The 14,128-nt window shown below is 49.6% G+C and overlaps 1 protein-coding gene across 7 annotated transcripts; it reads left to right on the top strand.

Annotated features, from left to right (window-relative positions):
• Window positions 1-1,110: 1,110 nt before the first annotated feature.
• LOC142818237 (uncharacterized) lies at window positions 1,111-13,713 on the top strand. 7 transcript variants are annotated; one of them, XR_012898307.1, is made up of 10 exons: window positions 1,111-1,246; window positions 1,773-2,239; window positions 3,485-3,580; window positions 4,354-4,584; window positions 4,892-4,914; window positions 5,611-5,726; window positions 6,270-6,329; window positions 8,215-8,415; window positions 10,766-10,834; window positions 11,019-11,151. XR_012898307.1 is itself a non-coding variant. In XM_075913067.1 (10 exons), the coding sequence occupies exons 2-10, from the start codon at window positions 1,868-1,870 to the stop codon at window positions 12,185-12,187; spliced, it is 2,382 nt and encodes a 793-aa protein (XP_075769182.1). In that variant the 5' UTR covers window positions 1,111-1,246; window positions 1,773-1,867; the 3' UTR covers window positions 12,188-13,713. The 7 variants fall into 7 exon arrangements, 6 of the variants coding, with proteins under 6 accessions (XP_075769182.1, XP_075769188.1, XP_075769187.1 ...); XM_075913067.1 differs by lacking the exon at window positions 10,766-10,834 and adding an exon at window positions 10,603-10,716 and having other exon boundaries at window positions 11,019-13,713; XM_075913072.1 differs by lacking the exon at window positions 10,766-10,834 and adding an exon at window positions 10,603-10,716 and having other exon boundaries at window positions 1,139-1,256; window positions 11,019-13,713.
• Window positions 13,714-14,128: the final 415 nt, after the last annotated feature.

The raw sequence follows: 14,128 nt of genomic DNA, 5'->3' as shown, positions 1-14,128 counted from the left end.
TCCATCATTGAAATATGTATAGTATAGTTGTGTATATAATATAGAATTATATTATAAGTGTTTATATAGTGTGTGTGTGTGTTAATGGTGATCTGCAAGAACTCGGGTGGCTAAGCATACGGTTCCATAGGATAACTAATTTTTACTTTTGAATACTTAAGTACAATCTTTGTACTTTTACTGAAGTAGTTTTACAGAAGATTACTTTGATTTTTACTTACTTAAATTTGTTTCAAAGTAGCAGGACTTAGACTTGCATTGCACAGAGTAATTACAGCATAGAGCAAAACAATGAATATGGGTTGCAGAGATGAGAGAGCAATTCTGTGAGTCCCGGGAATAAGACAAGAGAAACATTATAAGACTTTGTCCTATCTTTAGTTCCCTTTTTACATTTTAAACACCTTTAAAATGCAGTAAGCAAAAACATAGAGTGGGCATGGCAAAATGCAGGGACATCTGCAGCCCTACTGAGCATGCTCAGCGCCTCCGAGGTGAATAAGTGATTAAATAAATGTTTAAGTAAATAAAAAAGCCCCCTTGCCAGGGCCACTCTCTGACTTGAGCCTCATTCCCACTGGGGAAGCTGCTTTAACCTCTGCCCTGCCTGTGCTGGGGCTTTGCTCTCGGTGTTGTAGAGTTTACCTGGCACCCCTCCCCCCACCAGACCTGACTTTGCCCAGAACCCATCCTAGCCCCGCCTGCATCTGCTCCGCCCCCTGCCAAGTCAATGTGAAGCCACCTCTGCCGTTGAGCCACTCCCCCCCCTTGTGAAAGGCTTTTAACAGGGACTAAACAAAACTCACAGCGCGAGGGCAGAGAAACGGGCAAGGGCTGCACCAGAACCGCTGCGCATGCGCAGTGCCCGGATATTACACTGGGATTAGCACAATCTCTCAGGCGAGCATCCCCCCGCCGCGCGCTGCCCCAGGACCAACCAGACGCGCTGGGCAGAAGCCGGACTGGCCCACGTGGGCATCTCTCTCAGCCTCACCTCCGCAACAAAGGCGCCCCCCCCCCCCCCCCGCCCAGGCACGGACCGTAGGCGGAAGTAGGGGGCGTGGCCAAGCAGCTCCTGGTCCGAGCTAGGCCCCGGCGCTGGAATCTTAGCGGAGTCACGGACCTGCTGCGCATGCGTAGTGTCACGGCGCCAGCCCCATTCCCGCGGTCGGGTTTTCGGCGGGTCCCCGCCCGTCACTCCCAGTCCCTGCTCAAGCCCCGCCGCTGCGTCTGACTCCGCGCACGGGTAGGGAAAGGTAGCGGACTTCGCCGCGGTTAGTGCGCATGCGCCGCGCTCCCTGAGCCGGGAGCTGTTCTGAGGGGCCGGTGGCGCAGTTACTCGCAGCGGGGCGCCAGAGCCGGGGGGGCCGCAGCCCGGCGTGAGGGAGCTGCGGGAGGGGCTGTGACCCGCCGTCCTGTGCTGCTGGTGGATCCGGCGCTGGGCATCGGGGCGCGCCCGTCTCTACGGTCGCGTCACAAACATTCAGCCCTGTTTTCCCCCTCGGGCTGTTGGCGTTTCCTGATGCTCCCGCTGGGCTGGGGGCTGGGTGCGGGCCGGGGGCGCACAGAGGGGCTGTGAGGGGGCTGCAGAGTGTGCGGGGGGGGGGGTTGGACACAGGGTGAGGAGGGGCCCTGGCATGAGGGGTGCAGAGACGGGTCTGTCTGGGGCAGGTGGCTGAGGAGCCCAGAGGAGGCCCTGGTGGGGATAGGGGGTGAGCAAAGCTTTGGGGGCTTTTTGTGTTTTTACTTTTGATTTTTTTTTGTATCCTCAGTGCTGGTACCTCACACACCTGCCTCCCGGACCTGCCCCTCCATTGCTGAGCTCAGGAAAGTGACACGACCCCTGTTCCCCAGCCCAGAGGCAGCCATGGCTGCAGAGAGCCCCATGCAAAGTTTCTGGGAGGAATCGACACGTCCCATCTGTCTGGAGGATTTCACAGCCCCTGTCACTCTGCAGTGTGGGCACAATTTCTGCCAGGCCCTCCTTAGCCCTCAGGGTAGAGATACTGTGCAGCAGGGACCCCTACCGCCCAATTGGCAGCTGACAAACGTGCTGGAACTAGCCAAGCCGCTGAGTTTCCAAGCAGAAAAGAGAGCAAGATGGGTTGGGGTGTGCAGGGAGCACCAGGAGACTCTGATGCTGTTCTGTGAAGAGAATCAAACTCCCATCTGTGGGGTGTATGACAGATCCCAGGCTCACATGGTGGTGCTCGTACAGGAAGCTGCCCAGGAGTATAAGGTATAGAGTTGCTGTCCAGTGTATTTTAATTACAGGCTAATTTCACTGACTGTTACCGGACATAGGTGTGACACAGCTCAGCAAAGCCTACAAAAAGTGCTGTAAAATGTAAAGGCTCTAGCTTTGTGGCTACTTACGTCAAGCCTTTATAGATACCTGATGTGGGAAATGTTTCTCTGAGGCTCTGAATCCTGAAACCCAGCCCTCACTGGTAACAGGAGGGGTGTTTGCGCAAAGGAAGGTGTTAACTATCAGAGAGGTTTAGAACATAGGAGCTACAGGCCAGTCTGTCAGTGAGTTGCCTTGGGACTGGAGAAGAGGAGGAGCTGTTACTGATTGGAGCAACAGGAGTAATAATCTGTCATTTGCCTTATAGGTGGCAATGGCATCTGAGACCTATACCCAGCAAGGGAAAGTCCCTGATCTGAGCAGGTCACAGTTCAGTTAGACAAACTGTGGGACGGGAAGGTGGAGCAGCAAGTTGCTCATAGTCGCCAAGCACGTCAGGGATAGAGTTTAGCCCTGAACCCTGGTCCAACTGTTAGACTGCACTGCTCCCTGTCCCTCAGCATCACTGAGTAGTGATGAAGTATGGCCCTTAAGAGGGAAAGATGCCTTGATAAAGCCCTAGGCCACCCGTAGCAGGGCTTCAAGAAGTGCAGGTCCATGTCAGGCACATCTAGGATTCAACTGGATTGTAGCAAAAGTTCAAACTGGTTAACTGATGAGCTACTCTTTATTGGTGCCAGTTCTTGGTTAAACTCACCACTGTTCCAGCAGTGCCTGCTTCCTTCTGGCAGCTAACGTCAGTCTGCAGCTGCTGGGAGTTCCTATTGGCCAGTAGTTCTTGTGGCCACCCCCAGCAGACCTCGTGAGAGATCCCTGGCCCCAGGAGAGCCCATTTTCACTACCAGCCCTCACTGTTAGCAGGTTAAAAAATACTGTCACTGATAAAATTGTAATCGGTTCCATGATTAGTATTGTTAAGCATTTTTACCTTCCTAATCCGTACCTGCATCATTCTTTATGAAGGTGCCCCACCCAATCTGTCCCCCACCATTACAGGTGATCTGCTGCATCAGCAGTCTCCTCCTGTCTCTTTTTCTATAGACAAAGCCATGTCCAAGGCTGAGTCCATGCTGGACAGGGGCAGAGCTCCACAAAACTGGGACTCTCTTAAAAGCAGACAAATGGACTCCAAACATCTGATGTGGTTTACCCTCATGCTTATTTCTGTTTCTTCAGGAAAAATTGGAGGCCCATTTGAAGGCTTTGAGGGAAGAGAGAGAAAAGGTGCTGGGAAGGAAAACAACAGCAGAAGGGAAAAGCCAGGAGTATCTGGTAGGTGCTTGTGGCTATGGACCAACAGGGACTGGCAATGGGAGGGCTGTGTTAGGAGGGAGACTCCTGTGTGGACTTGGTGAGGTTGGGCTTATTTGTGTTGCTCCTAGATTATGGATTGCTGGGTGAGATCCATGTCAGTGCATGAGTTAATGTCCAGCCTTTGTGACTTTCCAAGACATCCTCCCCAAGAGAGGTGAATGTCCCCCTGAAGGGCTGTCTGCTCACTTGGTGCATTCACCTGTTTGCTTCTTATTCCTCCCTGGGTATCTCTATCAGTCTGGTGCTGAGTCCTGCCCCCTGCTGCTCTGTGTCTGATTTCCCAGAGCCCATGAATAAGAGAAGATGCTGCCCATAACAGACATGGGAACTTCCCTTTCAGGGGGACACGGTCCAAAGGAGATGCTTGGAGAGATGCCTCTGCTTAGTAACCACAAAGCAGAGTCAAATATTACACATAATATAATATATGGAGATATACCATCTTACAGAGCTGGAAGGGACCTTGAGAGGTCATCTAGTCCAGTCCCCTGCCCTCGTGGCAGGGCCAAGTACCATCCCTGATAGATTTGCCCCAGATCCCTACATGGCCTCTCAAGGATTGAATTCACAATGCTGGGTTTAGCAGGCCAATGTTCAAACCACTGAGCTATCCCTTCCTACAAATTTTAGGATTTTCCAAGAACTTCTCCCTGCTGTGCACTCAACTCCCCATGAAAGGGCCCCAGGCTCCATCCATACCCCTGACCAGTCCTTTCCCTGTTTCCATACAGAAATGGACCCAAGTGGAGAGGCAGATGATTGTCGCTGAGTTTCATCATCTGCGACAGTTCCTGGAGGAACAAGAGCGGCGACTCCTAGCCCAGCTGGAGAAGCTAGACAAAGAGATTGGGAGGCTCCAGACTGACACTGTCAGGAAACTCTCTGTGCAGATTTCCTGTATCAGCAAGCTGATCGGTGAGCTGGAGGGGACGTGTCAGAAGCCAGCGAGTGAATTCCTGCAGGTGAGCCTGAGGGAGAAATGTCCCAGCTTCCCATACAGGGAAGGGAGGCTCCTAAATCACAAGTGCTGAGGTCCAGCTTTCAGATCGCAGTGTCACTCTATGTGCATTGCTGCCACGTGAGTGATTTTATACTGTGTAGAGTTACAGGCACAGAGCTATTAGAGATGGCAAAGCCCCATATGCTCAGGGGATCCATGTTCCCGGGGCCAGGGCATGGCCTCGCTTCCCATGCTTGCAAAATCCCTTCTCTGACGTCTCCTGTGTGTGTCCAATGGGCCTGAGATTCTTTTCTGTGTCTTTTTTCTAGGACATCAGAAGCACCCTGAGTAGGTACGTGGCTCTCACTCACCTCACTCTTCATAGTGAAGGGAAAGGGCTTGGAGCTGATGTTAGCACCACATCTCCCCAGGGCTCTACAGCCAGACGTTAGATACAAATATCTTTGACTCATTTAATTCTGAGGGTCTCCTCTTTGCACATCAAACTCTGGAATTCCCCATTCAGGGCACAGTCTGACCTAAAGTGTTTCCTGGAGCTGTCACCTCCCTGAAGGACTGGCTGCCTCAGGTATGTAGGATGGGCCTGTCACTGTTGGCCACTGGACGCCATTCAGCCCAGAGCAGCACGGAACAAGAGTCCGTCCCATCCGAGGGCTGTTTGGAGACATGTGTGGAAGGAGCTGGGGAGAGGGGGAGCTAGTGTCTCAATCTAGTCCCTAGTGGACAGATCCCTTCAGCCCTTTACCTGGGAACTTCCTGTCCCTCAGCACCTGGAGGCCAAGGAGTGAGTTGGCCATGGAGACTCAATTCCTCTTTACTCCCCCAGCCAGTTTCCCCAGACCAGAGATGAAGAACAGCAATGAGACCTTTCAGGGGAAAGTTGCATGACCATGGGATATGTTGCCCTTGCTCTCAGGCTGTGAGAATTGGAGGAGTTCTAACACCAAGCCTGTCAGAGCTGAGACTTACTAGCCAGAACTTATCAGCAGTAAACTAAATACAATCACATGGAATTGTTTCTGTCCAGGTGTGAGATGGGGCAGTTCCAGCTGACAGAGGAGATTTCCCCTGAACTGGAAGAACAAGTCAGAGGTTTCTCCAAGAAAACAATTGCTCTGTCGGATATTTTGAGGGAGTTCAAAGGTACCTAGAAAGGATGGATGAGGGGAAAGTGGTTCAAGTATCTGAGACTGTTGAATCTGACCTCTGACGCCAACCTTCCCCTGCTTCAATTCCCATGTGGAGAATGACAGCCCCATCACTCAGATCTTCTTAGAGACACTGAGCAAACAAACCCAACTATTTGCAGCTAGAACCAGGTGTTTTCAAACTCTGAACCTCCCATTCAGAGATCAAAATGGCTAAAGTTAACGTGTTCTGCCACCACAGTTCCAGGTTGTGATAAGAGGCAGTAAGTGAATGAGAAACCAAGTGGGAGGGGGTTAGGAGGGAAGAGTAAATCTCATTTATAGCTTCTCTTTCCTGGGATGGGTGTGAAGCTGCAGGGATATTGGCTGATAGGTGCCTGAGTCAGAAAGGAAATGAAAGTTTCAGACTCTTCATACTAAATATCTGAGTGTCCGTCTGTCTGGCCTCTCATATAATTGAAATGCAGAGTTCAGAGTGGGACATTGTTATAAATAGGAGAGCCTGGAATCTCACCTCTCTTATTCCTTCCCCCACCAGATACTCTGCCCTCTGCACTGGAGAGAGCAAGAAGAAAATCCCTGGCAGCTTTCAGACAGAGTGAGTTTGCAGGTGGAGATTCTTTAAATGATGAGAAAATTCCTGTGAAAAAATCTTCATGGGATTGTTATTGAAGTTACCAACCAAACCCAGCAACCACGGCACGCACAGCCCTAAATCTCATCCACTGATCAGTGAGGAGACCCAAGGGTACTTCATGGGGACCTGTGGACACTTGGAGAAACACTGGTCTATGGGTTTTTGATGCTACAGGGGAGAAATTAAAGTATACAATGGAAGGCACCTTCAAGCTCAGATTTCACTGCTCAATTTCAATATGGGGTTGGTTTCAAACAATAAATAGGTTGTATTTTGTCCAGGCCTGCACTAGACTCAGCAGCCCTTGGGAATCCAGCAGTTTCTTGCCATGAACAAACTGATACTGTGGAAGCCAGTCAGCTCTCAGCCTATGTGCCGGATCCACCCCACCAAGCCATAGGATCCAGCCCATGGATGCCACTTCTCATCTGTCCCTCAAAAAGTGATTGTGAGCCCGGAGGGGAGGGGGAAATCTTCAGGTGCTGCTTCCACTCCCAGGGCAATCTTAATGGCCGGTTTCTGGCCAGAAACAAAGCACCGCTCCCTCTCCCCTCTGGACATGACCCTGCAGCCTGTGACAGGATTGGGCAGACTCCCTGCTTGCCTGAAGTGCTTGGCCTCTGGCCAGGAGTCACTCAGATAAGTCTCCTGTCCAGAGCATGCCTCTGACATTCCAATCCCTCCCTTTCCCTCCTAATCTCTGCTCCCCACTCCTGCCCCTGCTCTGCATAACCAAAGCTCTGTCCTCCTCCTGCAGCTATATATGCAAGTGATCTCAGTGGTCAGAAACTGACAGCACCTTGTTTGTCCACTAAGTCACTTCTCTAAATTAGAGTTACTTTAAATACCTAATGAGTAGTTGGCTAATCTAATGTTCTAGATCACAGCCTGTCTCCTTCACCGAAACTCACTCCCTTCTAGACCCCTCTATACATTCTGCAACCCAAACCTTTACCCCAAGTGTGCTCCTTCTCCCAACACCTATCTCAGACCCTGCATTAATGTCATGGAACAGTGTAGCTCTCAGCCACTTTCCATTTGGCCACCCATCAAAATGAATTGCTTTCCCCGTTGAGTAGATATGGCTCAGTGAGAGCCAATAAGTGAAAGCTGAAGCCAGACTATTGCTGGCTAGAAAAGAGGCACAAATATTTGATAGGAAAGAGGATTAGCTGCTGAAACAAATGAGCAAAGAACTGGTGGATTCTCCATCTCTTGATGTCTTCAAATCACTGGGGGACTTGCTAGAAAATACACTGTAGGGAAACAGAGCTCTGTAACTGGACTAAGTGTAATGGCTTGTGCCACTGAGGGGGTCAGACTGCATAACTAAGGACATCTTCTTATCCCATGAATCCATGATTTTAAGATCTCTTCCTGCAAACACTCTGCACACATGTTTAATAATAAGTATCTGAATGGTGATGTTAACTTCACTGACTGTTGTGGAAAGGGTTTATAACGTCTCTGTCAGATGAAAGAGCAAATTTTGTGCTACATGTCTGTGAATGAAGACTAAAGGTTTTAAATACAGCAGCCTGCATTTAACCTACATCCGTGTTCAGGCAGATGAATATGTGGCTTGTTATCAGAAACACTGGGTGCTGAGAACTAAATCCCATTGTTGCAGATGCAGTAATGTTGTAACTCAAGCCAGGTATGGAGAGAAATGAATATGGATTTGGGATCTGACTCCTGTTTATGGAATATCTAGACTAAAACTTTTGCCCACAATGGCAGAGTCTAACACGTGTGTCACTAGGGACAGAGTCTGCGGAGAATGGGGGTGTGGAAAGGATTAAAGCCCCTTCTGAAATGTCTCCAATTCTTCTTCTCCACCTGCCAGGCTGCAGAACACCCATGACTGTCTCCAGCTCAGCCCCCAGCCTACAGAGCCAGGGACAGGAAATGGCCATGGTAGAGCCGGTGAGCTTCGAGGAGGTGGCTGTGTATTTCTCTGAGGATGAATGGGCTCTGCTGGACCCGGGCCAGAGAGCCCTCTATGGAGATGTGATGCAGGAGAATTATGAGGCTGTGAACTGGCTGAGTAAGGATTCCTGTTTCCTTGGGTAACAGAAGCTGGGTTTGGTTTGTTGGGTTTGTCATTGCCTTTGCCCACGATGAGTATCTGCCCCAATAATCTTGACACTGTCCCCTCTATGCCCCTCCCAGCGAAAGCAGGTTCAGGGACATAAAAATGGTGCTGCTCTTGCCACAGCTAAGGTCTCACTGCGCTTCCCTCCTATCTTGTCCATCTTATGCCTTGACTGGAGGTGTGAGTAGAAGGGCTCAGGCACGAACAGCACGTACCAGAGTTCTGGATCTGGGTCTGGCTGCTCTTAGTGCCTGCAGGGTCCCCTTGTGGCAGTGTGCTCAGCCACTGGAAGGAGGGTGCAGCTCCCAGAGTGCTTCCTGCCTATAACTAATGTCTGTGACAAGCTGCTACTTGCCAGTGGCTGGAGCTGAGGGAGGGTGGATGAGACAGTTTGCATTCTGCACATATTTTGTCCGAGGAAACTCTCTAGTAGATAGATGTGAGCAGAGCTCTCCTTGCATTTTATGCACAGGTTGGGTCTCCTTTCAAAAGTTCAGCTTCATTCTCCCTGGGGCTCACTTACCTCTGTGTGCAGTGGAGATAAATCACGACATCTGTCTTGTTTTTTTAGTGTGAAATACCTTCGGGTAGGGACTTTTTCTTCCTGTGTGAATGTCTGGCTTTATGTTCAGGAGACCTGCGTTTAGTTCTCTGCCCATCTCAGACTTCCTGTGTGACCTTGATTAAGGCCCTTAGACTCTCTATGTGCAGTCACCTCTCTCTTTAATAGCTATTATAGAGTGTCTTTGTTTCTCAGGGCTGGGAAGGATACCTACATTAAAGAGGGGTGATGCTTAGCTCCGTATGAGCACCCCAATAGCACAGTGGGGTCCTGATTTACACCAGAGTTCCCACGTGCTGCTGTGATTGTTAATTTTGATTCCCATAGAGACTGCAATGCTATATGAATTGCTGCTAGTGCCATGGAGTGTTGTTACAGCTGTTCAGGGTGGCTTTTTCTGGATCTCTGATGGCAGCGGCACTGGCAAAGTATGCGGCTTATCCATGCAGCACACCTCAGGGTTGCCGCTATAAAAGACCAAGGCTCCATTTGGACACTAAGGCACTTGGCCAAGTTTATTGTGAAAAGGAGCAAGGTGCTAGTATCCCAGCTCCTCAGGCACAGGTATAGTGAGACTTGTCCCAACCCAATAATGGTACCTGCTTAGTCAGTAGTGAGAATGTTGCCCCTCGGCCAGCATCAGCATGCCCCTCCTGTGGCTTCTCTCTTACATTGTTGCGTTCCATGTGTTCCACCCCTTTAGCTTCCTGCCTGTTTGTTTGAAGAAAATATCCGTATCCATTATCCCCTCATCCCCCTCAACACGCTCACAAGGTGTAAAGGTGATAGATTCTGTGCAACCCTGGACGGGCACCAAATCAAAGGCCAGGCTTGCCTCAAGAGCCAGACTGGGAACCCACCCAAAGGCTGCTGCTGGCAGAGCAGAACTGGGGCTGTAGAGGGGGAGCTGAGTAACAACCACAAGTACCAGAGAAGTAAAATGTCTTAGCTCTGCCCTGGTTTACCCCGAGAGAAGCCTGGCACCACCCTGGGCAGCCACCCTGCCAGCTGTTGTGGGCAGCTGGCAGGGCCCACCCAGACACAGGCAATTGGGATCAGGAGAATGGAGCATAGGCAGGACCTGAAGCAACCAGCCAAGGATTCACTTAGATGCTCAGACAACTTCCTCTGCCTCCTTCTGGCACAAGTAGAGCATCTGAGCCAAAGATAGGGACAAGCCCAGCCCACCATCCAGGAATTTTGTGGACAGAGCTTTGGGGAGCTAGAGCTCTCCTGGGTCCTTTCTCTCCAAGTCTTAGTGACCTGCCATGTGGCAGCTGCAGTCTGAGCCCTGCCTAGGGACCTTGGTGTCAAACTAGCCTTACTAAAGCTCCCCTTCTGAGTAGGTGTCTTCCTGTCCAGCCCTGGGACTGAGTTGTACCCTAGAGAGTGGGAAGGTGATGCACCTTTACTGCAGGTGAATGTATCCTGGGATTTTGTACCAGCCAGAGCCTAGTCTCTGCAAGGTGGGGAAATGAGTCTTTCTGGGTGGGTGACTCAGATGCTGGCTCTGGAAGCCGTAGTGGCACAGACCTTGATGAACAAGATCAGCACTTGGTTCATTGCTCTCCAAACAGGATATCCAGTCTCCAAAACTGATGTGATTTCCTGGGTGGAACGGGAGGAGGAGTTGCGGGTCCCAGATCCCCAGAGCTGTGAGGAAGGAGAAATCAACAGCAACTCCCACACAGGTGAGCAATCAGTTAAACTGACTCAGAAACCAATTTCTGTCTCCTATAGAGATGTAACCGATGTGTTTTCATGAAGTCTGTCTGACTGTTCAGCCTGTCTTCAACTCCAGTCAGTGTGGTGAGTGAGGAAAGGCTGGGTTCTCTTCTCTATGGAAGGGTTGTGAAAGAGGAGGAAGAACTCAGCTCATGATAATTTGACCATTATTTGAGTGTGTGTCCCCTTTTCTATTGCTCTTTCAGAGTTTCCTTTCAGCTCATCATGGAGAATAACTCCTGTCTGGATTATTTCTCTATCCCAACAGGTAACGGGACACTGACTGAGAACCATGAAAAGAGTTGGCAGCAGGAAGGACCAGAGCAAGTGTCTCCATGTCTAATGTTATTGGGAATATCTGAAGGGCATGTTTTCCAGATAGGTGAGCAAGGAGAGAGCTGTGAGAGTCAGCATAGTCCAGAAAGGCAGCAGAGACACTATCTAGGAGAGAGACAGGGTAACTCCAGTCACAGGAGCAGAGGGGAGAAAAACACAGAAACCATTCAACAGGAAATCCCCCTTCAACAGTCACCTTGCACTTATAGTGACTGTGAAACTATTCTTGAACATCAAAGAGCCCGCAAAGGAGAGAAGCCCTTCAAGTTCACTGACTCTGGGAAAAGCTTCAGTGAACCCTCACACTTTATGAACCATCAGAAAATAAATACAAGAAACATACCACATAACTGCTCTGACTGTGGGAAAAGCTTCAGTAGAAACTCACACCTTGTTAGACACAGAAGGGCCCACACAGGAAGGAAACCGTTCCACTGCTCTGACTGTGGGAAAAGCTTCAGTAGAAGCTCACTCCTTGTTACCCATAGCAGGAGCCACACAGGAGAGAGACCCTTCAGCTGCTCTGTCTGTGGGAAAAGCTTCAATAGCAGCTCACACCTTATTATCCATAGGAGGAGCCACACAGGAGAGAGACCCTTCAGATGCTCTCTCTGCGGGAAAAACTTCAGTAGCAGCTCACACCTTGTTACCCACAGGAGGAGCCACACAGGAGAGAAACCCTTCAGCTGCTCTGACTGCGGAAAAAGCTTCAGTAGAAGCTCAAGCCTTGTTACCCATAGGAGGAGCCACACAGGAGAGAAACCCTTCAGCTGCTTTGACTGTGGGAAAAGCTTCAGTAGAAACTCAAGCCTTGTTACCCATAGGAGGACCCACACAGGCGAGAAACCTTTCAATTGCTCTGACTGCGGGAAAAGCTTCAGTCAGAAGTCAAATCTTGTTACCCATAGGAGGACCCACACAGGAGAGAAACCTTTCAGTTGCTCTGACTGTGGGAAAAGCTTTATAGGGAGCTCAGACCTTGTTCACCATCAGAGATCCCTCACAGGGGAGAAACTCATCAGCTGCTCTGACTCTGGGAAAACCCTTCATCAGAATTTACATCTTGTTAAACACAGGAGAGAAACCGTTCAATTGCTCTGACTGCGGGAAAAGCTTCTGTATCAGCTCACACCTTGTTACTCATAGGAGAAGCCGCATAGCAGAAACACTTCAGCTGCTCTGACTGCAGGAAAATCTTCAGTCAGTGCTCTTGTGTGACTAGCCATCAGATAATACATACAAGAGAGTCACCTTATAACAGCTCTGAGTGCAGAAAAGGCTTCAAACACAGGTCAGACTTTGGTAAACATAAGACAACCGACAGAGGGGAGAGAATCATTCAGCTGCTCTGACTATGGGGAAAGCTTCAGTCAGAGCTCAAATCTTCTTAGCCTTCGGAGGACCCACAGAGGGGAGAAACCTATAACCTGAGTTCCCTTTAAGCTGTCTGGCCAGGTGGCTGTGGTGCAGCCTTTTAAATGCCATGCAAGCTTATAGGGCTTTTGTGGGGACAGATACCTCTACCCACTGGTCTCAACCCTGGCCCACACCTGCCATGTCCAGAGGACAGTTATCCCATGACCCCAGCCCCAGAGCCACCATGGCAGGGAGAGGTGTGTCTTCCTCCTCCCCCTTCCCAGTAGCATCTAAGCTGGGGAAGTGAGAGCTCATGGGATTTTTCTCTCCTCGATGTAGCCTTTTAGTGACCTACATCTCAGACCTCTCCATCTTTGAGATAACACCTCCAGCTGAAGCCCTCCACCAGTATTCCCTCTAAGATTTTCCATCCACAAGTGGAGCAAGTTTTGTCTTGAGCACAAAGAGTGACGTCCTATGCGCTTGTTCATATGTGTGCCACTGTGGTGCATACAAGTTACTGAGAATATTTGCATGCACACACGGTGTAGTAACATGGACTGAAGAGAAAGAGCTGGATGAAATTTTCCGGCGATATCCCTAAATTAATCTTCTGAATGTCATTAACATGCAACTGCATAATGAGCTTCAGAGCCAATGGCGAGGGCTGGAGCATTTCTCTCTCTCTCACACACACACACACACACACACACACACACACACACACACAATTTAAATTATTATGGAAGAAAAATACTGAAATGAAGGATAATTAACACTGTGCATGACCCTGCACACGTGCACCCTGAAACTTTCCAGATTGGTACCCAGTCTCATTCCCACACAGCCTTGCTCCACTGTTCCTGCATCCATGAATTCCCCATCTGCACCATCCCTGCATTGTGCTCTTTTCTCCTAACTTCTGCAGTATCTCCTTCATCCCAACCCCCCTGCACTTTCCTCTCAGTCTGATCCAGTCAAAGTGTAGTAATTTGTAAAGCATAAAAAACGAAATGCTCCATCTCTCGCCATTGACTCTGAAGCTCATTATACAGTTGCATGTTAATGATATTCAGAAGATTAATTTAGGGATATCACTGGAAAATTTCATCCAGCTCTTTCTCTTCAGTCCATGTAACTACACTGTATATAGGTCGTATAACCAATAATTAGATTATTTCTTACAGTATCTGCATGCTTTTGACCCCTATGAATCATAGGGTATGTCTAGACTACATGCCTCTGTCACCAGAGGCACGTAGATTAGGCTACCAGACATAGGAAAATGAAGCAGCGGTTTAAATAATCGCCGCTTCATTTAAATTTACATGGCTGCCGCACTGAGCCGACAAACAGCTGATCAGCTGTTTGTCGGCTCAGCACAATAGTCTGGATGTGCGGGTGTTGACATCAAAGGTATTTGTCAACCACCCAGGTATGCCTCCTGGGATGAGGTTTACCTGGGTGGTCGACAAATACTTTTGATGTCGACCCCCGTGCGTCCAGACTGTCGCGCTGAGCCGACAAACAGCTGATCAGCTGTTTGTCGGCTCAGTGCGGCAGCCATGTAAATTTAAATGAAGCGGCGATTATTTAAACCGCTGCTTCATTTTCCTATGTCTGGTAGCCTAATCTACGTGCCTCTGGTGACAGAGGCATGTAGTCTAGATGTACCCATAGAAAAGT

This window comes from Pelodiscus sinensis, chromosome 31 (genome assembly GCF_049634645.1).
Source record: "Pelodiscus sinensis isolate JC-2024 chromosome 31, ASM4963464v1, whole genome shotgun sequence".
Taxonomy (NCBI): Eukaryota; Metazoa; Chordata; order Testudines; family Trionychidae; genus Pelodiscus; species Pelodiscus sinensis.
Note: the sequence above shows the minus strand (reverse complement) of the source record. Positions and strands in the feature narration are given on the sequence as shown.